The sequence below is a fragment of the Erpetoichthys calabaricus genome, chromosome 3 (assembly GCF_900747795.2).
Source record: "Erpetoichthys calabaricus chromosome 3, fErpCal1.3, whole genome shotgun sequence".
Taxonomy (NCBI): domain Eukaryota; kingdom Metazoa; phylum Chordata; class Cladistia; order Polypteriformes; family Polypteridae; genus Erpetoichthys; species Erpetoichthys calabaricus.
This window is the reverse complement of record NC_041396.2, coordinates 33,620,417-33,646,206: the sequence shown is the minus strand read 5'-3', so window position 1 is coordinate 33,646,206 and position 25,790 is coordinate 33,620,417. Positions and strand designations below refer to the sequence as shown.

The following is a 25,790-nucleotide window of genomic DNA, read 5'->3' as shown; positions in this document are numbered from 1 at the left end:
AGAGTTCTCCAACCTTCTAAATGACATTTTGGAAAATGTCACCCTATCAGATATATCAACTTCCAAAACCTGCTCAAGACAGTTTATCCTTGCAGCAGAATGAACATAGACTGCCAGTCACTTTGAGTTTATGAGAAAAAAAAATCAACATACCTAAGGACAATCCTAATTGGCATCAAGAATACTTTCAAATGGGCTGAGACTGTAAACCCAATCTCCTGGGTTATGAATATATTTCAATTGCTGTGGGATTGAACTTCAATTGCAAGTTGAAACCTATAATGTCAGTGTCATGTGGGAGGAAAACTGACTACATGGAGATAACATATGTAGGTATGATTAGAATATAAAAACATTCACAGTCAGTGACTTGTCTGGAAAATGTGCCTAATGTAAAAGCACTATCTAATGCTTTATTACCTCACTTACTTAAGAATAAGTCAATAACATTTCCCTAAATATGTTTAACTATTGTTTATCATCCCACATTGTTTTAATATGTTAATGATTCGTGTTTATTAAGCTGCACAGTCACTGGTCAAACTTGCTTGCAGGTTTCAGGGTTTTTGTTAAGACAGGTCTCTCTATGTAGAAGGAAAAACCAGATTCCATCAATGGAAACATTGTACAGGTATATTCCTATTTTTCACCCTAATTGATGCAATGACTTGACAGATAAGGTATGACAAACTTGAATTGTAGAGTGGCTGTAGGTTTTCATTCCAACCATTTCCGTAATTAGAAACCAATTCTTATGGTTTATTGAACATGCTATTTAAATAGATCACATGCATTTTTTTGTTATTCTGCTGTGTTTAAAATTCCTGCCAGCCTATAATTTACTTTCCTGGGAAAAATCAACAAAATGAATTAGAACCCGGCAGTTGCATTAACCAGAAACCATGCTCAAGTGATGTGTCTGATTAAATGAAGACTTGAATTAACAGCAAGGATTGAAATTCAAGTATGTAATTGGTTGGAATAAAATATTGCAGTTGATGCTGGCGTTCAGTAGTAGCACTGCCTACTGCTAAGATGTTCTGCAATTATCACTACACATAAGCCTAAAGTAAATGTTAAAATAATGACACAATAAAGGAAAACAGAAATATTTAAATAAAAGAACATTAATATCATTCTCACTGCAAATAAAACACATTTTGTAAGTTTACATTAAATGCCTGCAATGTTTGATTCACTTAATAGCTTGAAGCACAGGAATTGGCACACACACACAAAAAATAATCTTTCCTGAAGAGGGTGACAGATTCCACGTTTGTGTTAATAATGTTTGAAGCATCCATTAATCCATCCTCTAAACCCACTTATCCAAAGCAGGGTTGCATGGCAGCTGAAGCTTATCCCAGTAAACAACATACGCAAGGCAAGGACAATCTCTGATGGGGTGCCATCATCCATTTTATGAGTTACGTTTCCACAGAAGCACAGTCTATTATAGTAGCAACATTAGCAAGACAGTGCACACAGTCTAACTTACACCAGGCCAGTTTAATGCTGTCAGTTTACCTATCAATATGTCTTTGGATCAATGAAGGAAACCAGACTTCCAGGATTAAAGTTACTCAAACCATGGGGAGAATTTTCAAAATCCTTACAGATGGAACTTGGTCTTGCAATCCAGCTAAACTCCTAAGTGTAGTGAAACAGCAGTACTACTCACTGTGCCACCATATTAACCCTCACCTATCTGTTGGTATCTGTTATATCTTAAGATTCATAGTAACAATGGAGCATTGACTGAATGAGATTATCTGATTTTTTTTATTACATTTTAACATTATATTTACTTGTGTCTCATTGTGACAAATACCCACTGTACAAAAATTTAGATCACTAATAGATAGTCTATGTTTTACAAAGATGCAGGCACTCTGTGAGGGCCATTTAAGGCAAAGCATTCCACTATGATGGTCAAATGATTTCCACCAGGATTTCACAACTTCTTAGTAAGCCAGATTTTGAAGACATTTACATACTAGTCAGTCAGTCAGCTACTGACTCGTCGTCTAAAACATTAGTTCCTCTGCCAGCTTTGGACTGGCTCTTAACAATCCATTCATCCTCATTCCACAGTTTGAAAGTCACATGCGTCTCAAGGAGGATAGCTGTCTTCTCTGTTCTCTGCCACACCCAAAGGAGTTCATTGGCAGGCGATAGGGGTTCACATTTAATGCATAATTAGGACAAAAAGTTGGATGAGTATCACTAAACAACACGGAGCATTCATAGCTGCACAATCTTTTTGGACTGTCAGCTGTTCCTTATCTAGATTGGTGAGGTTGTTGTTCACAATAGTGAACATTTGATCCGACGATGGCATGTTGATGTCCTTGCTTGTGTATGTGGGCTCCTTGGACACTTTAATGGGACTGACAGTGCTCTTTGAGTCTGTGGGCTCCTTGGACACTTTAATGGGACTGACTGTGCTCTTTGAGTCTGTGGGCTCCGTGGACACTTTAATGGGACTGACTGTGCTCTTTGAGTCTGTGGGCTCCGTGGACACTTTAATGGGACTGACTGTGCTCTTTGAGTCTGTGGGCTCCTCAGGCAGTTCAGTGGTGCTCTCAAAGTACTGAGGGGTGCTGCCCGAGTCTGTTGAACCTATGGGCTCCTCATAATATTCAAGGAGCTCCATGGTACTTCCTGTGCTGGCTGAATCTTGATAAACTTCAGGGTACCGAGTGGTACTCATAAAGGTTTGGAATGATGTAGTTGGTTCAGAAACACCTGGAATCTCTGTGGAGAAGAAGAAAAGTACTTGTTATGTGTTGTGATCAGTTTTTCCATGGCATGTTTGGACATTTAGGTTCAATGTAGAGCAAAGTATAATCCAAATTATGGAAACTATAATAAGGAATAAACTAGGAAAGTACCTATTTGAAAATAATATAGGAAATAACAGCCAGCATGAGTTTATGAAAGACCTTGCCAAACCAGGCTTTTAGATGTTTTGAACGGCACCTGTACTAGTTGACAAAAGCATCTGCTACAATTTACTTTAACTTTCAAAACACCTTTGATACAGTCCCACACCAAAGGTCAATTAGGAAACTAGAAGCTATAAGTATCAGAGGTAACCTACAAAACTAGATCTGAAGCCAGGTAATGGGTGGAAGACAAAGAGTACTCCATGTGGAGTGAGGTCATCAGTGGAGTCCCTCAGGGGTCTACACCTGGACAGTTACTTTTTCTGATTTACATTAATGATTTTGACTTCAGTACTGTTAGCAAGTAATACTAAAATTGGAGGAACGGCAGATGGTGAGGGGGCAGCAAAAACAATTCAAAAAGTTCCAGACAAGCTTCAGAACTTGGAAAACACTTGGAAAATGCAGTTTAACATAGAAAAGTGCTTTGGAAGAAGCTTCTGAAAATGATTTAGGTGTTTATGTTATCAAAACATTTTCATCATCTTAGCAATTCTCAGAAGCTTTTGAAAAGGCAAATAAAATGTTAGGTTATATCATAATGGGGCGGAGTGGTGGCTCTGAGGCTAAGGATCTGCGCTGGTATCCCGAAGGTTGCCGGTTCAAATCCCCGTCACTGCCAAAAGAGATCCTGCTTTGCTGGGCCCTTGAGCAAGGCCCTTAACCTGTAATTGCTCCAGGGGCGCTGTACAATGGCTGACCCTGCGCTCTGACCCCAAGGGGTATGCGAAAACTACCAAATTCCTAATACAAGAAATTGTATAAGGCGAAATAAAGAACAAAAAAATAATAATAAAAAAACCTGTTTAATATAAACCAAGTGCAGTTCTGGTCAACACGGCACAAGGAAGACCAGCAACCAGGTGCATTAAAGCACTTAAGGAAATGTGACAAATTCAGAGAATTAAATCTGCTTAGTCTCAAGTGGAGGAGACTGTGTGGGGACCTAATTAAGTTATTCAAAATTCTCAAAGAAATTGGTAAAATAGATCCAGCAAAATTCTATCATCTTAACAATAAATCATACTCTAAGACACCAGTGGAAATTAAGGGGTGAGGTGTGTTTAGGATTTAAGCCAGGAAGCACTTCTTTTCTCAGAAAGTAGTGGAAATCTGAAAAAAAAAACTATTGAAACATGTAGTTGAAGCAGAAACCTTGACAACCTTTAAGAAGGATCTGGATGAAATATTGGAACAGCTTAGCTATTAACTAAAAAATGGGCTTGATGGACTGAACTACCTCCTTTCATTTATCAAATTTCTTACATTCATGTATTTCACTTAGTGTGTTCTCATATTTGGTTTGGCTTCCTCACATAATTCATACAGTAGATGCACTGTCAAATACATAGACTTGAGTGTGTGAAATATCATGCATGTACTGTATGAGCAATATAATGGACAGGTACACTATCCTGTAAGAGTTCATGCTTTGTGCCTTTTGGTGAACATGGAACTGGATAAGGGATTGAAAACAACAGATACTTCCCATCTAGGAAGAAGCTCAGCAAAATATTTCAGCTGTGCTCACATTTTAGCAGCTGTCCTTCTGACATCTTCTTGGCTTTGAGCAACCTCTAAAATAAGACTTGCTGACAAACTGCATTACGTTTCATTTTTACAACTCGGGTACCCTCCCATTAACTCTGACAAGTTAATCCAGTTAAAAAAAATAAATTAAAAAAAAACTGAGCCCACCCACAACCTTAAATGCAAAGAGGATTGCAGTTTACTTCTGTTCTCTTTTCTGACCAAACCAAGCATCAGCTTCCACTCACCACACAGTGCATCCAGACAAGTATGGCCTGCCGGACAGGCAGAACAGGAAGAGCCAGGGATGTATGGAGATTCTCCTATATAGTTGCCCCTGAAACAATTCAGAGATCACATTGATTCAATGCTAATGATATGAACCTATCAGAGAAGAAGGCGGAATGGGCACTTATCAGAAGCCATGCAGTCAAATTACAAAGCCTGTATCAAAAATATGAAAAACCTGAAAAAGCAGAGGTCACTGTGAGTTTATTACTTACTGTGGGTAATAGTTGCAGACCAGTATGGAGAGCTTTGGCTTGTTCATGCCAGTTACAGACTCACAGAAGAAAGCCCCACACCCAACCTGCGAGCTCTCAGCCCAGACCACCTGGAACATGTCAAAGACAAAAGTCAGCTAGGTACTGTAGGCTCCGTCATTTCTCTACCACACCTAAGGGCACAAGGAGAAGTGATTGTATTTTAGTTAATGAACACTGAAATCCATAAACCAAGCTTGAACACTTAATGGATACACTATAAAAGCAACAGAACCCCATTTGGTCCTCAAGGCATTCTAATCACATTATACTTTTTCTTGTCAAATACAAAAAGATAAGCCATTTGTTATTTTTACCAGCTCACCTGAGTGTAGTGTCCACACATTTTGTTAGGTGTGCATTCCATTTTTTCAAAGTTATAGTCCATGTACTCATCAAACCAACTCTTTACCGCTCGAGTTACATTAAGACTCCCACTTGTCATATATAGGTTTTCTCCTAAATATTTAGACTCCTCACTATGTTCCCAGATGCATTTCTTTGCATACTCAGTTGCAATATCCTCCAAGGTGGCATTCCAGCTCTGAGAAGGAAGTAGAGCAGTGGTTATTTTACCTCAAGCCACCTATGTAGCAGACTTGCATTTCTGGCACATTATGCTTCAGGAGAGAAAACAAAAGAACAAAAAACAATTTATATCAATAAGTGCTCAATTTACCATGTCCTAGTGCCCTGTAAATTTGCTGTAATGGCAGTTGTCTCCAGTTTCAGCATTTTGCAAGTTATATCGTAGAATGTGGATGTTGTTGCATGTCAGCAGATGGCAGTAAAGATTAATGACTTTCAGTGTGTCACTCTGGTCTGTGTATTTTAAGTTTTGTACTCATATAAATACCTGTTCATATGCAGTACATTCAGACAGTATTCAGACCAATTCACTTTTCTCATGTTTTGTTATGTTGCAGCTTTTGTGCTAAAATTATTTAAATTCATTTTTTAATACCCCAGAATGACAAAGCAAATACAAGATTTTTGCATATTTGTTAAGAATAAAAAATTGAAATATCCCTTTGACACAATTGTTCAGACTCTTTGCTATGACAATTGAAATATGGCTCAAATGCATCTCATTGTATTGATCCTCATCTCACCTTGTTTGGAGTCCACATGTGAACAACTCGATTGCACATGAGTAGGAAAGGCACACACCTGCCTACAGAAGGTCCCACAGTTGAGTAAAAACCAAGCCATTAGCTGACAACCAATCAATGGTCAGCAAGAAGTACATTTGGTTGAAGGAATTGCCTGCAGAGCTTAGAGACAGGATTGTGTTGAGGCTCAGATCTGGGAAAGGCTGCAAACAATTCCTGCAGAACTAAAGAGCAAGAGCCCAGTGACCTCCATAATTCTTACAGGTTTGAGTTTGTCTTTAACCATAGGGGTGAGCTGTGTGTGCAGGAGAGTTGACAACCAATGAATGGTCAGCTGGAAGTACAATCGGTCAAAGAAATTGCCTGCAGAGCTTAGATAGGAAGGTGTTGAGGTACAGATCTGGGAAAGGCTGCAAAAAATTCCTGCAGCATTAGAGGTTTTGCAACAGCACAGTGGCCTCCATAATTCTTAAATGGAAGATGCTTAGAATAACCACTACACTTCCTAGAGCTGGCCACCCAGCCAACCTGAGCAATCAAGGGAGAAAGGCTTTGTTTAGAGAGATGACCAAAATCCTCAGGTCACTCTGGCTAAGTTCTAGAGAAAGGAATCTGTATGGAGGTGGCAGAAACTTCCAAAAGAACAACCACCACTGCAACACTCCCACCGATTTGGGCTTTATGACAGAGTGGCCAGATAGAAGCCTCTCCTCAGAAAAGAAAAGAAAAAAAATATGCCTAGCTGATTCTCAGTCTGTTAAGCAAGATTCTCTGGTCTGATGAAACCAAGATTAGTGTCATGTCTGGAGGAATACAGGCACTATTCATCACCTGTGTAATATCATTCAGTATCATCTTGCTATTGGGAGACTAGATAGGGTTGAGGGAAAGCTGAAATGGAGCTAAGTACCGAGATATCCTTAATGAAATCCTGCTCCAGAGCTCTCTGGACCTCAGATTGGGATGAAGATTCACCCTCCAACAGGCCAATGACCCTAAGTACAAAGTAAAGACAACACAGGAGTGGCTTAGTGGCAAATCTGAATGTCCTTGAGTGGCACAACCAACCCAATTGAACATCTCTTTAGAGACCGTAAAACACCCTTTCATCGACAGTGTCCATCCAGCCTGACAGAACTGGAGAGGATCTGCAAAGAGGATGACAGAAAAATTCCCAAATCCAGGTGTGCCAAGCTTATTGTATCAGACTCCAGAGTGTAGTTGCTGCCGGATGTGCTTCAGTGAAGTTCTGAGTTAAGGGTCTGAATACTTGTGTGTCAGATTTCTGTTCTTTTATTTTTAATGAATGTGGAAAAGTTTCTAAAGTTCTGTTTTAACTTTGTCATTCAGGGGTATTGAGTGTTGCCTGGTAAGGCAAAAAATTAATTTCAATGATCTTAGCACAAGGCTGCAACATAGCAAAATGTTAAAAAAAGTGAAGGGGTCAGAGTACTTTCTGAAGGCGCTGTATATTTTGATTTCTGGTTATTACTCTATTACAGTACTCTCTTTTTTGTTAGGCATTGCTTTCCTTTGTTTTCATTCTTGTTCAGTATGACAAAGAATTTTTTGGGCTGTGCTGTGAGAAAGACTGGAACCCCTCCCCCACTTTTAACAAAAACTTTTAGAGAAGAAAAGGGCAAAACTCCCAGTTAGATACTGATTGGTTTATTGTTATCAAAAGAATATTATTCTAAAGTTACAAAAAGTGTTACCACATCTTAGCAGGTTGTGACCCCTTAATCATTGGACCCTGGAGACACTGGAGCACCACAGCTGCTGATCTGCTCCACTGTGTAACCGTCTGCCTCCAAACTTTCACACACTCCTACAATACCTGGAAAAGCCAACATCCAGAGCATCTCAGCTGACTGTTTATCTCTGTAAGCTTTCATCTTGGGTCTCCTGACAGAGCCTGTTTGTGGATTTGTATACTAGAAAGATTGTTTAATACAAGCCAAGTATAAACTTATTATTTGTGTAGTGATTTGTGTTGTTGATGTAGTTTATTTGTCACCATTATGCAGGACAACCTTTCCATTGTGTGAATCCCAGAATTGAGCATGATCCACCCAACTTGAGTCCATGTTACAGCTCATACAGTACTGTATATGGTATTATAGTTCCATGTAGTTAACAGTTTACTGCCTTCAGGCTCTTATAATCTGCATTTAATTTTCTGCAGTCTAATGTTGCTGGCCTAAAGAGGGAGCAACAATCATACTTTGCAAAATTATTCAGTTTCTTGACCAATTCTCCAATATTACTTAATGACAAATGCTACACTGAATCAGGCTGCCTGTTATATTTTTATTTCAAAGCACAGAAACTCAAAATTTGCTTTTTTTAATATGACTGTTTTATTTTAAGACCATTCCAGATTACATGATTTTTCCAGAGATTACCAGTTGTAGAAATTATTTATGTAACCTTAGTGAGTGTGGCCCCGTAACAGGCTGTCATGTAGTATGACATACCCAGTGACTCAAAAAGACTTGATTTTGTCTTTAGTTATAAAGGTGGGGCTGTGTGTGCATAATAGCCGACATCCAACGAATGGTCAACCAGAAATACAATGCATTTAATACAGTGACTAACATAATGAGATGGGTATTTTGGACCTTGCAAACAGAAGACGGGGTTGTATGTCTGACATTGCATGTTTTACAACCCACAACAGAATGGAAAAAAAAGGGATGAGATTGCGGCTGTGCCCACCATACCCTTAAACTCTTCACACAGACCCCAGCTCTGTCAGGCAGCATGCTGTAATGATTCCCGATTTTTCCTTTGGGTAAGGAAAGCACCAAGCAGCATGTTGCTGGCATTGGTCTGTACCTGTACGGTGAGCTAATGATCTGGGTTAAGCCAGAATAGATGGAGATTGTAGGACTGCCTTGCAACCTTTAGTAGATCATTCTCGCAGTGTGTCTTTCTTCCTCAGATGATTCAAAGGTGCAGCAATGTCAGCCAAGCCTAGTATGAACTTATGAAACCAGCCCACAAGACCCTGGAATCTCAAGAGAATCTTAAGGTCTGTGGAACTGGGGTGTTCTCAAATAGCAGTGCTTTACTCTGGATTGACTTCCACTCCTTGTTCCAATACCATATGCTGTAGGTAAGGTAATCTGGAATGGAATGAAGTGACACTTTTTTAAGTTCAGCATCTGTCAAGCATGCATGCTTTGGAAGAGCAAGTCCTCACAACTTTGACAAGTGAAAATGACAGTTTTTCATTTCAAGGCATATTTCATGTCACACGTGGTGCCTAGTGATGAGCAAACACAGCTGAATTTGCTTTGAGTTTGGTAAAAATGTGGAATTGTTGTGTAACTTCAGTGAACTCAGCAAAAATTGAAGTGTCCTTGAGGGCTAGGGAAGCTTTTACCAACAATGCTGGAGTGATTAATATGGCCAAAAATGTGACCTACACTGTTAGGCAATTGTGCTAATAGCTGCACCACCATTTCTCACTAAGACAAAATTAAACTCCAAGTCCACGATACTATGAGTCCTGAACTCCTATCACTTTGACTCCCACAGAGCCGGTGTTGCAGAAGATCAGAGTTATATGCTCCGAGGGCTGTCCCTGTCACTACTCGATCTGTGCTACATAACAAGGAGCATAAAGTGCTTAGTTCAGCAGTGAAGACAAGATGTAAAATTAATCTACGCAGAACAACAATTTATTTTCATAATAGTCTCATTACAGTTAGCTAAAGTACCCCTCAAATGAAAATACTGATTTTTTTTTTTAATGCATGCAGGGTTTAAATCCAGCTGGACTATTGATCAGGTAGTGACATCACACATGTGTGTATAAGCCATAAATTATCCCTGCATGCCTGAAACAGAGTGGGCAAGTGCCATAACGTGTGGGATGGAGTACTCTTACAGTACGCAAGTGCGAAAGTTCTGTGCATGCGTAACACAAATTAGGCAGGTAACACAGATCAGATAGTGACATCAGCATCCAACACGGGTGCTGGGAGAAAAAAGATTTGGCTAAGCTAACGCATTTTCAGGGAAAAAAAATGTCAAACAAGGTGACCAACAAACCCAGCAAACTTACTGTGAAAAACACTTTGGCAAATTTTACCTATCAATACTAGGGGTGTCTCACAGTGAAATGACTAAATTATAGATAACAAAAAAAAACAAGAAAATTATATATTTTGTGCTACACTTAATTATTTATGCTTATATAACATTTTGTTATTTATTCATTGCCACATTTCACAATATGTTTTTTTATTTAATTTTGTCCTAAGTATTCCTCCATACTAGCAATCTGCTCCTGTTAGGACTTTATGCTCCAGTTTGTGTGCAGTTTGTCCAGGACCTGATCCTGCAAGGCCTCATGATTACTGAGACTTCCCATATGCATGCTTTCAAGGCAATTCAGGCCCCTTCTTCAGGCAAGATGTACGAGGCCTGAGTTGCCTCGAAAGCTTGCATATTGTAATCTTTTTAGTTAGCCAATAAAATGTGTCATTTTGCTTGAGACTTCCCAGAAATTCGATCACATCAGGTCTGAATGGCCCAGATGTGATTCTTGTACAAGAATAAATGCATGGGGACACATTTCTAGAAAAAGCTTACAACTGTATTTTTTGCCTCATTCTATGTCCTTTATTCAGTCAACGGGTTTACTGAAGTATCCTTGTCTTGGAGATTCACCATTGTTATTAAGTCACACCCATATTGATTATGGAAAGGGAAAAGGCAGGGTGTATCTGCTGTAGAGTGTTGTTGTTAAAGGGTATGCAGCAAGCACATACCATTTTTACTACACTCTCTCCTCTTATGTGACTTTCCATCCACTTGTTCTGGTGTGAATCATGTGAGCAGCATGCAGTATCAGACTGTCCAGATCACCTTAATGTGTTTGAATGCCAATGTATATACAGTAATCTGATGTAAAAAGGTTTTTCTCTTGCAATAGGTTATTTATTTAACAACATGCAATGTGCTCACCAAACATATTTATATATGTAATAGGGGTCTCTTTAGCAGGCTTTTCAGCTGTAGACTGTTTAATATAATCAGAAGCTTGCTGTCTGTTAGACCAGGTTAACGAGAGCACCTCTGATCTTTGCAGTTCAAACTCCCAACCCCTTCTTTGAACATCACCTTCATGAGACATTTCATTGGTTTAGAAATGTGACACTCAGTGAGCCGTCTAATGGTTCCCGACCACTTTAAAGCAGAATCAATTCATGTTTATCTCCGGCTATATATATATGTCTATCTCTGCAAGACTACATTAGTCCATTGTTAACCCTTTGAGGCTGATTTGAAGCTTTCTGCCTGATGTTATCATTTCAAAAGTTTGCGTTTTACTGATGGGATCTGATCACATGTCATACATTCTTATAGAAAAACCGTAAGTCTGATTGTATAAGTTCTCCGTATACTGCACCAGTTTCTTATTGACTGCTCCTATAAAATCACACAGTGTACTGCATATGAATCTGACAGACTTCAAAAACATTTATGTGTAATGGGGATGTGCCAGTGGATGACTTAACTCTATTAACACCAAAATTACCTTGTCCCAATTCTGTACACCTTTTGTGCTCATTATCCTTACTAGGAGTCCAATTTGCTTCTCACTATATTCTGTACATTTTTCAATTAGAGTAGGTTGCTTAAAATTCTTTGCAGTTCTGTACTGTCAAACCTCATAATCTTACCATGTATATGTGGATTCAGTATACTGTAATGGTTTCCTATGACCTACAGTATACTTCATCATAATAATGCTTAATCATATCAGTTGTTTTTAATCTGAAATTAACCTAAAACAAAAAAGATACATTCCTTTCATCACTGGAAATTACCCATGAGCATCTGTCTTTGCTTGGTCCATCTAAGCAAATGTTATGCCATTTTGTCGTGTAAGAATCTGTGGGCACGATTTAATGATTTATAAGAAATGTCACGTGAACAGAACCAGGTACCTAATTATTAGTCTGACTGTCTAGTTTTTTCCTGTTTCTATTGCCACATAAGTATAAAAAAGACCTTAGTCAAGAAAGCACATCAGTTATACTATTACAATCACATAATTATCAAAGACAAGACCACCATAAGTATAAATGTGACACTGCTATGTACCAAAACCCAAACCTCCTCATATTCTTCCAGACCCCTCTCCCATAGTGGTCTTACCATAGCCAGCATGTTGGTAGCTCCGGGGCTGACCGCACCACGTAACTTGTTGTGTAGGAAAAGAATTCCATTCTTTTCTTCTTCTGAGAGACATCCAGAATGTCCTACAGAGAGTAAAAAGAATAAAAGTTGAAAGTACATCCACTGCATTTTGTCAGCTGTATGTAGTGAGAAGCTGTGTGAACTTCAGTTTGCATTATAAGAGAGCAGGGAACACCCAGCTTTGGAAGGGGAGGGAAAGGGGGGCTACAGCTCAGTTTACAGCTTGAAGTGAGAGAAGGGCAGATTTGACAAGAGGCTTCTTTCCAAAATTCAAAGCAACCAAACTGCAGCAGAGTGTATTCTGATAGCAGACTAGTTGTGGAAAATAGGTAGACAAGGTGGTTTCATAAATCGTAGATGAAATGTATAGGTCTTTCATTTTTTTAGTGAACCAATAGTATTTTCACCTGTGACCAGTCCACCTGTTCTTAATCATGCAAAAAATAACACAACTGGAAAGAAATTACTGTAGGTCACCCATTCGAACAGTTCTTATAATGTTCCACAGCAGTCCTTTTCTCAAGTGAGCACTATGCTCACTTCCACTTATGACTATAGGATGGGACCTTCTTTCTGAATACACAGAAAGTAGCACCTGGAAATATACTCATGAACTAAAACATGATCTCCTGCCTAATATACTGTTGTTTTTCATGCACCACCAAAACAGCCTTTCAAGGCATGGAGTTACAAGAACGCCAAAGTTGTTTTGTGGTATCTGACACCAGGATGTTTGTAGAAGTTCTAACTCCTCCGAGTTGTGAGGTGGAGCCGCCCCAGATTGTACTAATTGTTCCGAAACATCCCTGAGATGCTCAGCCAATGAGATCTGGGAAATCTGAAAGCCAGGACAAAACTTTATACTCTTCACCTTGTTCCTCAAAGCATTCCTGAACAATTCCTGCAATGTGACAAAAGGTATTATCCTGCTCAAAGCTGAATACCATAGGAAGGAGGAAAAAAAAAGTGTACCAAGTCTAAAATGATGTTTAGATAGGTAGTACACATTAAATTTATGTCCACATGAATGCCTGGACCCAGGGTTTCCCAGTAGAATATTGCCTAAAGCATCACACTTCCTTTAACTGGGTTGTCTTGTTCCCATAGCACATTATGGTGCCATCTCTTCCTCAGGTAAACGATGTGCACACATACCTAGCAGTCCACATTATGCAACATCAGACCAGGCAACATTCTTCTGTAGTGCCAACGTTAAATTCTGATGGTTAAATGCCCTTTGTTGACGGATTTGATGATGAACACTCTGATTGGCCTACGGTCCTGCAGTCCCATGCACAGCAGGATTTGATGTATTGTGTGTTATTACACATTATTCCTGTAACCTTCATTAAAATTATCTGCAAATAGTGCCAAAGTAGTGAATCTGTTGGGTCGTACCAGATCTGATTATCTTTGTTGACCTTGTGCATCAATGAGTCCTGACCGTTCAACATCCTGTTGGTGGTTTGTGGTTTCCCTCTCCTTGGACAATTATCAGTTGGCTCTAACCATAGCTGACCACCAGCCTTGACTTTTCAAAAATACTCTTGACCCAGTCAGCTGGCCATATTGATTCCATGCTTCTAAAAGTCAATGAGGCATTTACACCTGCCTATATCTTCTGCATTCACCACACTTAAATGTTAGCTTATACTGCTGCTAAAACACCAAACTGAATCATGAATAGAAGTGTGAATTTAGATGCAATGTTCTATAGTTTATACTTTGATAAACCCAAATAGATCAGCAATTAGTTGAGGGGAGAGTGGATGTTTCAGATCTTTTAATTAAAAATCCCAGTTGAGCCAGCATAGTTTGAACAAAACTCAGCTTTTGCTTGAGTGTCACTCACAGATCAGTCCTATTTACATACCACAATCCCAATCACATTTTTTGTAGCCACCCAACCAGTCCATTTCTTCATAATACAGGTGAAATTCTTTTAGATCTTGAAAATGGGCTCATCAGCAACTTATTCGATGTTTGCACTTAAAGAACCAAGCCACACTCTATCCACTTACCTGCAGAAGCAGCTCATCAAGTCATCATACTTGGTCCTCTGCCACTTGTTGATGCCCTCCATTTGGACATCCTAAGCAATGGCTATATATATGCCTGCTTAATATGTACTTAATTTGGGGGGGGGGGGGAGGGGGGGGGGGGGGGATCAATGTTCTTGTTCAACCTTCTCCAAACAGCAACATACATCATTGCTAGTCTTACCACTGTCATAAAATCACTACCTTTAACCATCTCCCTAAGTCTTTTATCACACAATACTCCTGACACCTTCTTCCAGATGTTCCATCTACACTGCATTCTATGGGTTATCTGGGCATCTTAATTTTCCAGCTTGGGCTACCACTGGTGCCAGATATTTACATTTTTTTTTTTTTTGTTCTTTATTTCGCCTTATACAATTTCTTGTATTAGGAATTTGGTAGTTTTCGCATACCCCTTGGGGTCAGAGCGCAGGGTCAGCCATTGTACAGCGCCCCTGGAGCAATTACAGGTTAAGGGCCTTGCTCAAGGGCCCAGCAGAGCAGTGGCCTTTTTGGCAGTGACGGGGATTTGAACCGGCAACCTTTGGGATACCAGCGCAGATCCTTAGCCTCAGAGCCACCAGTCCGCCCAAAAATTTACCCACTCTTTTCAATAGTGCTTCATGTAGGCTAACATCTGAATACTGATCATCATTAAACCTCATATATTCAGTCTTCTTCCTATGTATCTTCAACCTTCCAAAGCCCTTCTCCATTCTTTCTCTCCACTTCCTTTTTTCTGCTGCTACACAACACAATGTCATCAGTAAAAAGCCTGCACCAGGGTGACTGGTGTTTTATCCCATGACTCGACACATCCATAACTAGATCAAAGAGGTAGGGACTTCAAGAAGATCCCTGCTGCAGACCTCCTCTTAACTGGGATGTTGTCTGTTATATTAGCACTTCTTTTAACCTAACTGATCACTCTCTCATATATATCCTGGACAATCCTTACATACTTCTCTGGTATTCCTTTCTCTCTCATGCACCTCCAGACCTCTTGACTTGGTACTCTAACATAAGCCTTCTCCAATTCAAGAAACACCATATATAATCCTTTCCATTTTGCCCAATGCAAAGACTGCATCAAGATGCTCCTCTTCCTGGCATAAAACCAGTGGGTGCAAACCAACCCAACTTGGTGCTGGTCCCTATCCTGGATAAATAGAGAGGGTTAGTGTCAAGAAGGGAATCTGGCTGTAAAACCTAACCAAATCCTAAATGAAGAAGTAAATCCAATCCGCTTCGGAAAATGCCTGCTTAATACACTACATGGACAAATGTATTGGGACGCACCTTTTATTCACTGATTTCAAGAGTTTCAATCAGGTCTGTTGCCACAGGTGTATAAAATAAACCAACTAGCCATGCAGTCTCCATTTATAAACATTTGTGAAACAAAAGAGGTCATTCTGAAGAGCTCATTGATAATTGCACCTTTGCAATAAGATGGTTTGTGAAATTTCATCCCTGCTGGATATTCCATGGTCAACTGTATGTGGTATTATTGGAAAGTGAAGCATTTAGGAACAGCAGCAACTCTGCCACGAAGCAGAAGACCACATAAAGTCACAGAGCAGGGTCAACGACTGCTAAGGTGCATGGTGCGTAAAAGTCAACAATGCCCTGCTGGTTCCAAAGCTAAAGAGTTCCAAACTTCTACTGGCATTAACTGTGCAGTGGGAGCTTCATGAAATTGGTTTCCATGGCCGAGCAGCTGCTCTCATGCCTCATATTACCAAGTCCAATGCCAACAGTCAGATGGAGTAGTGTAAAACACACCGCCACTGGACTGTGGAGTAATGGAAACATGTTCTATGGAGTGACGAATCACGCTTCTGTGAAAGGGATAATAGTGTGGGGCTGTTTCTCAGGGCTTGGGCTAGACTCCTTACTTCCACTGAAGAGCAATCTTAATGCTTCAGCATACCAAGACATTTTGGACAACGCTTTGCTTCCACCTTTGTGGAGACAGTGCACAAAGCAAGGTCCACAAAGGAATGGTTCAATGAGTTCAGTGTGGAAGAACTTGACTGGCACTGGAAATAGCCCTGACCTCGAACACCTTTGGGTTGAATTCGATTGAAGACTCTGAGCCAGGCCTTCTTGTCTAACATCAGTGCTTGACCTCATATATGTTGTACAGAATGAATGGGCACAAATTCTCGCATACACTCTAAAAACTTGTGGAAAGCCTTCCAAGAAGAGTGGAAGCTGTTATAGCTACAAAGTGGGGACCAATTCCATATTAAGGTCTATGTATTTGAATGCAATGTCATTAAAGTTCCTGTTGGTGTCCCAATACTTTTTCCCATATAGTGTATCCGTATAAGTGTTTAAGCACATTATCTTACCCAATAAAAATGTGAACACAAAAATGTGGTCACTCACTGTACTACAGTCTGTATAAGAAGTTTTTATACACATAATAATTTGGTTTAAAACAACCTGAGGGAGGTTGGTTGCAGAAAACTGACAGTAACCAGGATTTTCAAACTTGTTTCTAGGGAGCCAACATGATTTTCATTTTAATCTTAATTTTCTTTAGCCAACTCTTTTCATTAACTAAACATGCTGTTTAACTAGACAGTATATTCTTTTTTGTCTGCATCCAATTCTTTGAATTAAAAAAAGATGAAGTATGGATTCAGAATCTTTATAATTATATGAAATAAAAAAAGCAAACAATTAAAGTTTCCATTCTAATAAAAGCTATTGTAGCTAAAACCATCACACTCTTGTCCAAGAAACAAAAAACATACAGTACTGGCAAATTCATTAAGTGCACAGTTAAGCCTTTAATACGAATAAAAGCCAGCAGCATGGTGTCCCATCATAAACAGACCTGCTGATCTTGACTAACCTGCCCACTTTGAGAATTCATTACCCACACAAGAACAAATTTAGAAATCAACTATTCAACTAAGAAAAAAGATGCTCTTAGCGATAAATATTTTTAATTTATAAACATTATCAAATCAACAGAGTGAAGAAAATATTTTTTATCAAAGTAATATATATTGCATAAACATTATTTGTTTATATATTTTACATCCCATATCCAAATTATTTACAAACCTTCCAAAGCTCTGGCATGTTGAAATTAATATTACTAATATATTACTAATATTTATTTTCAAGAATCTGAGAGGCACAAAAATGACAAAAATAACAGAGAGAGAGAGAGAGAGCGCAGGACAGCCATAGGGTTCATGGGGCATTGTGGAAAATGTGATTTGGGCAGGAATTACACATCCCACCATCTTGAGGCAACAAGATGCAATTCATATACCCACTAAATAAGCTTTACTATTGTTCACTACACTCTATCTCCAAATAAGCATACTTCAAGGATAGTTTTGTTTATGTTTTTTTTCCCCAGCAATGATTATGAAATTGACCACATACATCAACAATGTGCCAGGACTTAGATTATATTCATTCAGGCTGGATTAAAAGTAAACAATAGCAAAGAAAGAAGAGTTATTCCTTTTAAGATGTCCTTAGCACAGCAGGACTTTCATAAAAACAGATGTGTTTGTTTGTGTGTGTGTGGGAGGGGGAGGGGTTTATTGGGACATACCAATTTTGTTTTGCATATGTAGAAAGCCACTCTCCTTTTAAAACAACAGCTTAGCCCTGTGGATTTGCATTACAGTTGTATGCAATACAACACACTACAGCCTACTTAGTTGTGATCTGCTTAGACTGGCACTGGTTTTGTTACTTTGTCAATACATGCTGTAAATGATGGATGGCTATGAAAATGCTTCCTAGTCCTGCTGAAACAGCAAAGTATTTTTCCTTTTCTATGCTTCAAATTCACACACAATCAGATAGAGAATGTTAGCCTGCATATGTCCACCAGTCTCTAAGTCAACAATCTGTCGAAAACAACATAACCCCTTCCATGTGTGCTGGACGAAAATCAGGTCTGGGACCCTCAGAGGAAATATGGCAATTGGATCACTGAAGGATTTTTTGAACCCACAATGCGAGATCACTGCTACAGATGTGGTGCCACACCCTCCAGATATTACAATGTAGAACAGCTGAAGCAAGTGATCTCAGCAGAAATAACTTCCAACAACAAATGTGGGGTAAGAAGGCCAAATATCACCCCACCCAAAGTGTGATGTAATAATGCAATAGGATTTAATTACTTTAAAAAAAAAATGAAAAGAGCCATATGCCATGGTTCAATAAGCCCTAAATCACCTCCTGAGGAACTCCTAAAAAAAAAACAAAAAACACACAACTAGACTTGAGGCCTCCTTAGAGACAGGCAGCAAACATTCCTACCATTTACAGCTCGTCTACAAATCCTGTTGCAGCACATAGCCTTGCATTAAAAGGACTAATACCTATGGATTTCATCTGTTGCTAATATGCCACATCTGCCAAAAACCTTGTAGGCTGGAATTAAATTTAAAAAAAAATCTGACTGTGATGAAAATCTGCAAAGCTGTCAGATGAATTACACAATACTAAGACCCATTATACTTCATTAATGTCAGCCAAGATGAGAGTGCTCATTATTCGGTATTAGGAATTTGGAACCTGGGCAATCAGCATCAGCAAAATATCTGCACAGCAGAAGTCTGTGCTAATATTTACCACTACCTCACAAAAACAAAAAAAATAAAATAAAATAAAATAAATAAATAAAACCACCTTGGTAAACCTTAGCTAGCATCACATACTGATGTCAAATAAAGTATGACAAAAATAGTATGAATGACATAAATGGGTATTCGTAAGTATACATTCAGCCAGTTCAAAGTATAATTTATAAACCAAACAATTGTGTCCTGCTGAGCATCTTACCATAAGGCATGCCTTGAACATCGAGAAAAAGATCATACAAACAATGTAGCATATTTGTTGCCTTGTATTTACTGTGCTCCACATTAGCACTCAAGGCAACTGTGGCATATGTGTAGCCCAACATCTCTTGAACACCTAATTGCTATAGGTCAAGAAAACAAATGAATACTCCGCTTTTGTACAGTGAAAGAAATCCTATGGCTGTAAAGCCTGGTTGATCAACATCAGGCTATTGTAAACAACAGTGCACAAAGCCAATATTCTACCTTTTATGTAGTAGCTGTATTGAGCTGTCAAGCACAGAAAAAGAGATACTGTAAAGTATCAGGAATGTCATATTCAGGATTCACAATTTTAAAGTCTAAAAAAGTCCATTTTCAAAAAACTTGACTGTATTGGAAATGGTCATCCTAGAGTGCTCCATGTCCTTTAGAATCCAGATCCATCACAAACAATATTCTGCCCTCTGCTGGGAAACAGCTCCATTTGCCATAACCGGGAATCTGCAAATACTGTTGAGACAAAAACAGAATTATATCTAGGAAGCAATACAGGCTAAAAACAGAAATCAAGTTACAAGCAAACTGCTGTTATAACTGCTTACTTGAACCCATGTCTGCCAACTAAGACGTCCTGAAAAAATAACACTATTTTATCTGCTATTCTCAATACAAAAAAAAACAAAACTTCATACTCACAGAAAACAAATTAAATCATAACATTCTTCAAATATGTTATTTGGGTTAGTACATTTGTAAGTCTCTAATTCTTGTGTCAACATGAAAGGAAGAGACAAAACGATAAGCTCTAAAGTCTTGTGATTCTGTACTGAAAAGATGGTCTTCAAAATTGCATCTTTATGTGTTTGTTCATTTTAGTTTAATTCTTCAATAAGGACTTTGCAGGAGAATGGGAAAAAAAAAAATATACCAAATGTTGTGTTAAAAAAAGAAAACAGTGATTCAGTATGTTCAGTATGTACAACTGTATCAACTCCAGTCGACAGGAGCACTTGACAGATGATTTATACTGAATATAGAATTTACAGGCGGATGTAATTAACAAGAAAGTAAGAAGGCAAGAACCCTTTGCTGAAATTGCACAGCATTTGCAAACATCTGCAGACTCATTGTTTCTGTCCCAACGTCAAAAGTTCATCTCTGCTTGAACAACTGCAGAAGAAACAGAAATTGATGCAAAGCACCACAGGATCCATCCTGACCCCCACAATGAATAACTAAAAAGACATTTTGATCAGAGCTTGAGAACTAAAAAGTGTTAAATATGTTTTCCTGTATATGACCATTTAACGTACCAGACGACAATGTACTTGTATGTAACTATAAGCATTTTAAAGGATCATTTATATACATTATAATAATATTTAAATTATGAAACATTTAAAGCACAATTACTAGTAGAAAGTCTTACTACACACATTAAGGCCTCATCTCACAAGGACTTAAGCCAAACAAAGCTCAAATGATGTACCAATGTGTGAGTGTAACCGAATAATCACAGTTTTACTGTGGAGAATGCCGACGTATATTTGTAAATATTTTAACTGTAATAACATGTTAATTTGCTAATCCAAGCTGTGCCTTACAGGATTTTTGTCCCAATTCTGAAACCCAGTTTTTTGGTGCCTTGGACATACAATGTTTCAACCTAAACCTATTTAATATCGATTAACCATCTTAACATGTAGTACTGATGATCTAAACTTTTAGAACAGATGACATTTTAGGATGGTTTTATGGGTTGTGAACAAAGCACCTTAAATGCAATGGAAAATCCATCAGTCAGTTGTGGATCCAAACTGACCCAAAGGCCATGGCAATGTTCAAAATATTTGGAAGTTGTAGCAACAATATTACATTTGGAAAATGTTTTGCTCCTCTTAAAATTCAGTCACTTTACTGAAATCCTTCACATTACTGAGCTGAAAATATGCCATTTAGGATGACTGTGTATGACTTGTGAATAAATAAAATCACATAGTGTAAAATCCATTAAAGTATATGATAGATCAAAATTGGCCTGAATGACATGTCAAGTTTTTAATTTGTGTCATTTGGAATCTTTTTCGCCTTTAGTAAATTCGTAGCACCTTACTAAAAAGCAATCATTTAGGATACTGTTTTATGTGTTAAACAAGTGGAAAGGTAAAAAACATTTTTAGAAGCTGTATAAATTATGAAATATTTACTTTTTTAATTTGCTTGTTAATTGGAGGAAATGTGGGAAAAGTCAGTTTCATTCTAAACAGATTAAAGTTAGTGCGCTTTTACTCAATTTAAACAAATAACTGGGTCAAATTTGACCTGAAGATATAGTAAGGGTTAAAATATAAAAAAAAAAAAATGACCGGGATAGACTGAGACAAGTGTTTGTATGATTAGGTTTAACAGCAGTACATATTTACATATAAAAAAAAAACCTATATCATCATATTCTGACCCAAGTGCAGGAACAATTTAACATAGTGAGGACCATAGCAAACACTGACATGATAACTGTAATAGCAGCATGTGTAAAACTGGTGAACAGGAATGGTTTGAAAGTTAAAGAAAGAGGCCATCCATGTAAAGTTGGCAAAAAGATTTCCATATTTGACTGAGAGATCCTAAAAGGCCATTAAACTGCACCTGGACCAGTGGCCAATGGAGTGTAATTCACATGGATACAATTTGGGCAGCCTTAAAGATGCTGGCAAACGATTCAATGACTCTGGAGAGCTTGCAGTTTTTAAGTGCAAGCACACTTACTTGAACTAGGAATTCTGATACAAGCATGTAACTTTTAAACCACGTGTACATATACTACTTCCTCAAGGAACATAATGTCAGAAGGACAGGTTGAAAAAAAGTTAACATTTGTGAAAAGGTTTGTACTGTTTTGATTAAAAACCTTGGTAGTGGCAATGGCACAAAGGTGAATGAAGTAGGTCTAAAACATATTCTGTAATCACTTTTTGTTGAAATATCTTTGTTAACATACCTTTTCAATGTTGGATTGAACAGTGGTGAAAAGGATGCTTTAGACTGTAAGGGGGGGTGGGGCTTACCATAAAATGGTTGAGAAAACTGAAACCAGAGGTCTTTTTGTTAGCAGACCCACAGGTCCAGAAAGATCAGCACAGAATACAATCATACCATACAACAATGGAACAAGCCTTTGTTCTAACACAGACACCTGACAGGTCAGAAGAGTTTACGAATTGTTTCCTACATATTCTTTGCGAACATGGAACACACTTATGACCATGTACTCTAGTCAAAGCTGGTACAAGCTGCAGATGCACTCCAATTAATCCCTGTATTTGTAGGTGCAGGTCTGCAACTTGGCATTAAGTCAAAAACACTTAAAGTGGGCAATGTATGGTATGTCTCATGTCCTGTTCTTGAATTTCATGTACATGGTTCTGGATTTATAACCAAGGTGTGGAAAATATCCACTTTTATTTACTTAAATAAATACTTCATTACCATGTCAATATCAGTGGCATGGAGTTTGACTTGGTGAAACTCATACAAATAAAATATCAATACAAAAATGATAATGTACGGCCTACAGCCAACAAACAACATATTTAACCTCAAGCACATTTAGTCGTATTCATCAAGATGTCAAATTCACATATCTAAAAGAGCTTGCAGATGTGATGTCTTTATGGTATAGAGTAGCTGTGATCTTAAATGACCTAAGCAGAAAAAAGGGAGACATGGTGTAATGGATTCTAAAAGCTAGTCATTTCACTCTGTTTGTGATATGCGATTGTGTGTAGAAGCTTAATCTCCTTTATTGGTATACTTACTTTTAAATACTGGTCACTGCTTAATAAAGATACTTTCAGGATAGTAATCTCCCTAGTTCACTGAAGTGATTCACAGCTCAGTGTAATGTGCAAAGAATGACAATTATAACCTCTAAATCTGAGTTTTTGTCCTGCTCCCAGAAAAGAATAATTTGCTTTCTGCAGTAAATAATTACAGGTAAAATTCCATTACAACCAAGTGCCAGGGACCTAAAAAATATTTTGTTGTAATGAAAATTTCGTAGTAATGAGATTCTGTATTTGTCGCTATAGTGTTTTCTTTAACTTGCGTCCAGGCGTTTGCAATCATTTCAATAGCTTCTTTCACATTAATTTTAATCTCCTCCTGTCTACAAGTTATGCTGATGAGAATTTTTCTCAGCATTTCTTTGCAATAATACACTTTCAGGGTGCGAATGATGCTCAAATCCAATGACTGAAGCACTGCTGTGCAAATAGGTTGAAGGAATTCAACGTGAACATAATCTAAATGTGAAAGCATGTTGTGGGCAGCACAGTTATAATCAGAAGTCAAATCATCCTTTTCTTCTTCATCATATTGGGAGGTTTCTGAACTCTTTTGGGAGCCCACCCCCCAACGGGACGACATGCCAAAGTGTGTCCCAAAGCGTGATTGCCGTATCTGTGGAAGATTGTTTGTTTGTTGCCGGGGTAGGGCAACAGCAGGCTCACAGCGCTGCAGCAAACCGCCACAGAAGCAAATCATAAAATATTGTGGTCGCGCTATAAGTCCCTGTCCTGCACCCCAAAACACGAGGCGGAGTCTCAATACTTTAGCAAAACCAGCTTTATTCAGCTTGAAACAGGAATAGCATGGTTATTTATTGTAGCTTGATCTACCACTCTCCTATACACAGACACAGGAGTCAGGCAGGGTTGGGGCTAGGTTAGTGGCCAAGTAATACTGTTCCCTGCATTACCCATTCAGATCTTTTCTGTTTGCTTCGGTGGCGAGCTGCAGCAGAGCTGTGAGCCTGCTGTTGCCTCGGCAATGGATAAACAGCCTTCCACAGACGTGGTGATCGCACTTCGGGACGCTCTTAGGCATGTCATTCTGTTGGAGGAGGTCCCAGGAGAGTTTACAAACCTCACATGTTCTTGAATGAATGGTGCACTAATAGGAATGTTTCTTGAACAAGCATGTGCTGGGAGGCAGCATAAAGAAGAGGGATGCCTCACGCCTGGACAAACTGGTAAGGAAGGCAGGCTCATTAACGTTAACATTATACAAAGTTACTGTCTTTTATACCTGCATTTTTATCACTCTTTAATTTTATATTGTTTTTATCAATATGCTGCTGCTGGAGTATGTGAATTTCCCCTTGGGTTTAATGAAGTATGTATGTATGTATGTATGTATGTATGTATCTATCTATCTATCTATCTCTGAACCACATAAAAACTGCTTTTATGTCGTCTTCAAATGCAGCAGTTCGCATACGGTTGCAACCCAAGATTTTTCTTGTTTTGCTCAGTGTTCCAAGAAAGTTGATAGTGTCGATGGTGAAATTCCAAATTCACTGGCAACGTCTTTTTTCTTTTTGCCAGAATCGAAAGCCACAAAAATTTTAAGTTTTTTTTTCTAATGTGAACTGCTGTTGTTTTTACGTGTCTGCCATTTCTATAGGAGGGTGACAATGAGTTAAATTCCAAGGGATGTTTTTCAAATGTTGACAAACAATAAGCAAAAGGTATCACTGAAAACCACAGAAAACAAACACAGCAAAAAAAAAAAAAAAAATAGTATGAGGAAAGTTTGAAGAAAGAAAGAAAAATTTACAATGTTTCTGTTTGGGGATCATTGTGCACAACTGAGCTGCGACCACAGAACTAACTGCTCTGTGGATGATTCATTCAGGACTTTCAAGGTCTTTTGGGCACTTCATTGTAATGAAAGTATCTGCTGAATGTATTTCGTAGTAATGAGATTTCTATAGACTTATATGGGGAAACTGTCGGGACCATAAAAATACTTCGTTGTAATGAAAATTTCGTTGTAAAGATATTCGTTGTAACAGAATTTTACCTGTATATATTTTTACTGAAGAATGGGAAGGGGGGAGGTTGTAGTCAAGTATGCAGCAGTTGAGCAGATGAGTTCAAGGACTTCAGAGGGTAGATGTGACTAACCAATGGCTTGGAACAGCAGCAAGAAGTTTTTAAAACTTCAAAGTTTGATATACCTGTCAGTTTACTTTCCCATCCTTCCACAGGCCTGTGTAGTGAGCTAAAAAATACATTAAGTTTATAAGATGCCAAAATTAGGTTCTTATAACAAGTGGCTAGACTAAGTTTTTGTGATAAAGTGATTACTCATTATTTATTTATTATAAAGCTCAACATTACAATATGAAATTAGATTAGAACTATTGATTCACCAGATCAAAAGGTTCGAATTGATGTGGCTTGTATATGTAGACAGAATCCCACAGCAGCTGTATAAGGCAAAGAGAAGATAAAGGGGTAGATCCATGAAATGCGAAGGGGATTTTCTATACAAGTCAGGTTTGGGAAGACATTGGAATTTCTTAGGAGATGCTGAAAAGTGTTGCCATTAATAACATTATCTGACAGAGTCAGACATATATGTCTGGGGACAACCATTGAGTGGATTTTGCTTAAAACTGCGTGGAACAATTAGACGGTTCACTTTCCATCACTTTTAAAAAAACAGTCCAACACCTCATGAAGACGGCTCTGAAAGAAGGGGTGGTTATTTTAAACAGTTAATA

The 25,790-nt window shown here is 38.4% G+C and overlaps 2 protein-coding genes across 3 annotated transcripts in view; both read right to left on the bottom strand.

Annotated features, from left to right (window-relative positions):
- Nucleotides 1-1,673: 1,673 nt before the first annotated feature.
- LOC114647902 (peptidase inhibitor 16-like) lies at nt 1,674-18,794 on the bottom strand. Of its 2 annotated transcripts, XM_028796584.2 has the most exons (6): nt 18,696-18,794; nt 12,307-12,410; nt 5,346-5,564; nt 4,982-5,091; nt 4,727-4,815; nt 1,674-2,757 (listed from the first exon to the last, which is right to left on the bottom strand). In XM_028796584.2, exons 1-6 carry the CDS (start codon nt 18,730-18,732, stop codon nt 2,189-2,191), a joined length of 1,128 nt encoding a protein of 375 aa, XP_028652417.1. In that variant the 5' UTR covers nt 18,733-18,794; the 3' UTR covers nt 1,674-2,188. The 2 variants fall into 2 exon arrangements, with proteins under 2 accessions (XP_028652417.1, XP_028652416.1); XM_028796583.2 differs by lacking the exon at nt 18,696-18,794 and having other exon boundaries at nt 1,675-2,757; nt 12,307-12,802.
- Nucleotides 17,458-25,790, bottom strand: part of c3h6orf89 (chromosome 3 C6orf89 homolog) — a 29,485-nt gene continuing 21,152 nt past the window's right edge. Inside the window, exons 8-9 of the mRNA XM_051924306.1 lie at nt 18,677-19,732; nt 17,458-18,625 (exon numbers count right to left, since the gene is read on the bottom strand). Coding sequence (XP_051780266.1) covers nt 19,650-19,732 — 83 coding nt within the window. The 3' untranslated portion in view covers nt 17,458-18,625; nt 18,677-19,649. The remainder of the gene's footprint in view (nt 18,626-18,676; nt 19,733-25,790) is intronic.

Coding starts and splice junctions, on each gene's coding strand:
- LOC114647902 (XM_028796583.2), bottom strand. CDS start 12,456: ATGCAGTGGATGTACTTTCAACTTTTATTCTTTTTACTCTCTGTAGGA. Junction 4,816..4,981: donor GTCTGCAACTATTACCCACA/GTAAGTAATAAA, acceptor GAATTGTTTCAG/GGGCAACTATATAGGAGAAT. Junction 2,758..4,726: donor TTGTCTGGATGCACTGTGTG/GTGAGTGGAAGC, acceptor TCTTCTCCACAG/AGATTCCAGGTGTTTCTGAA.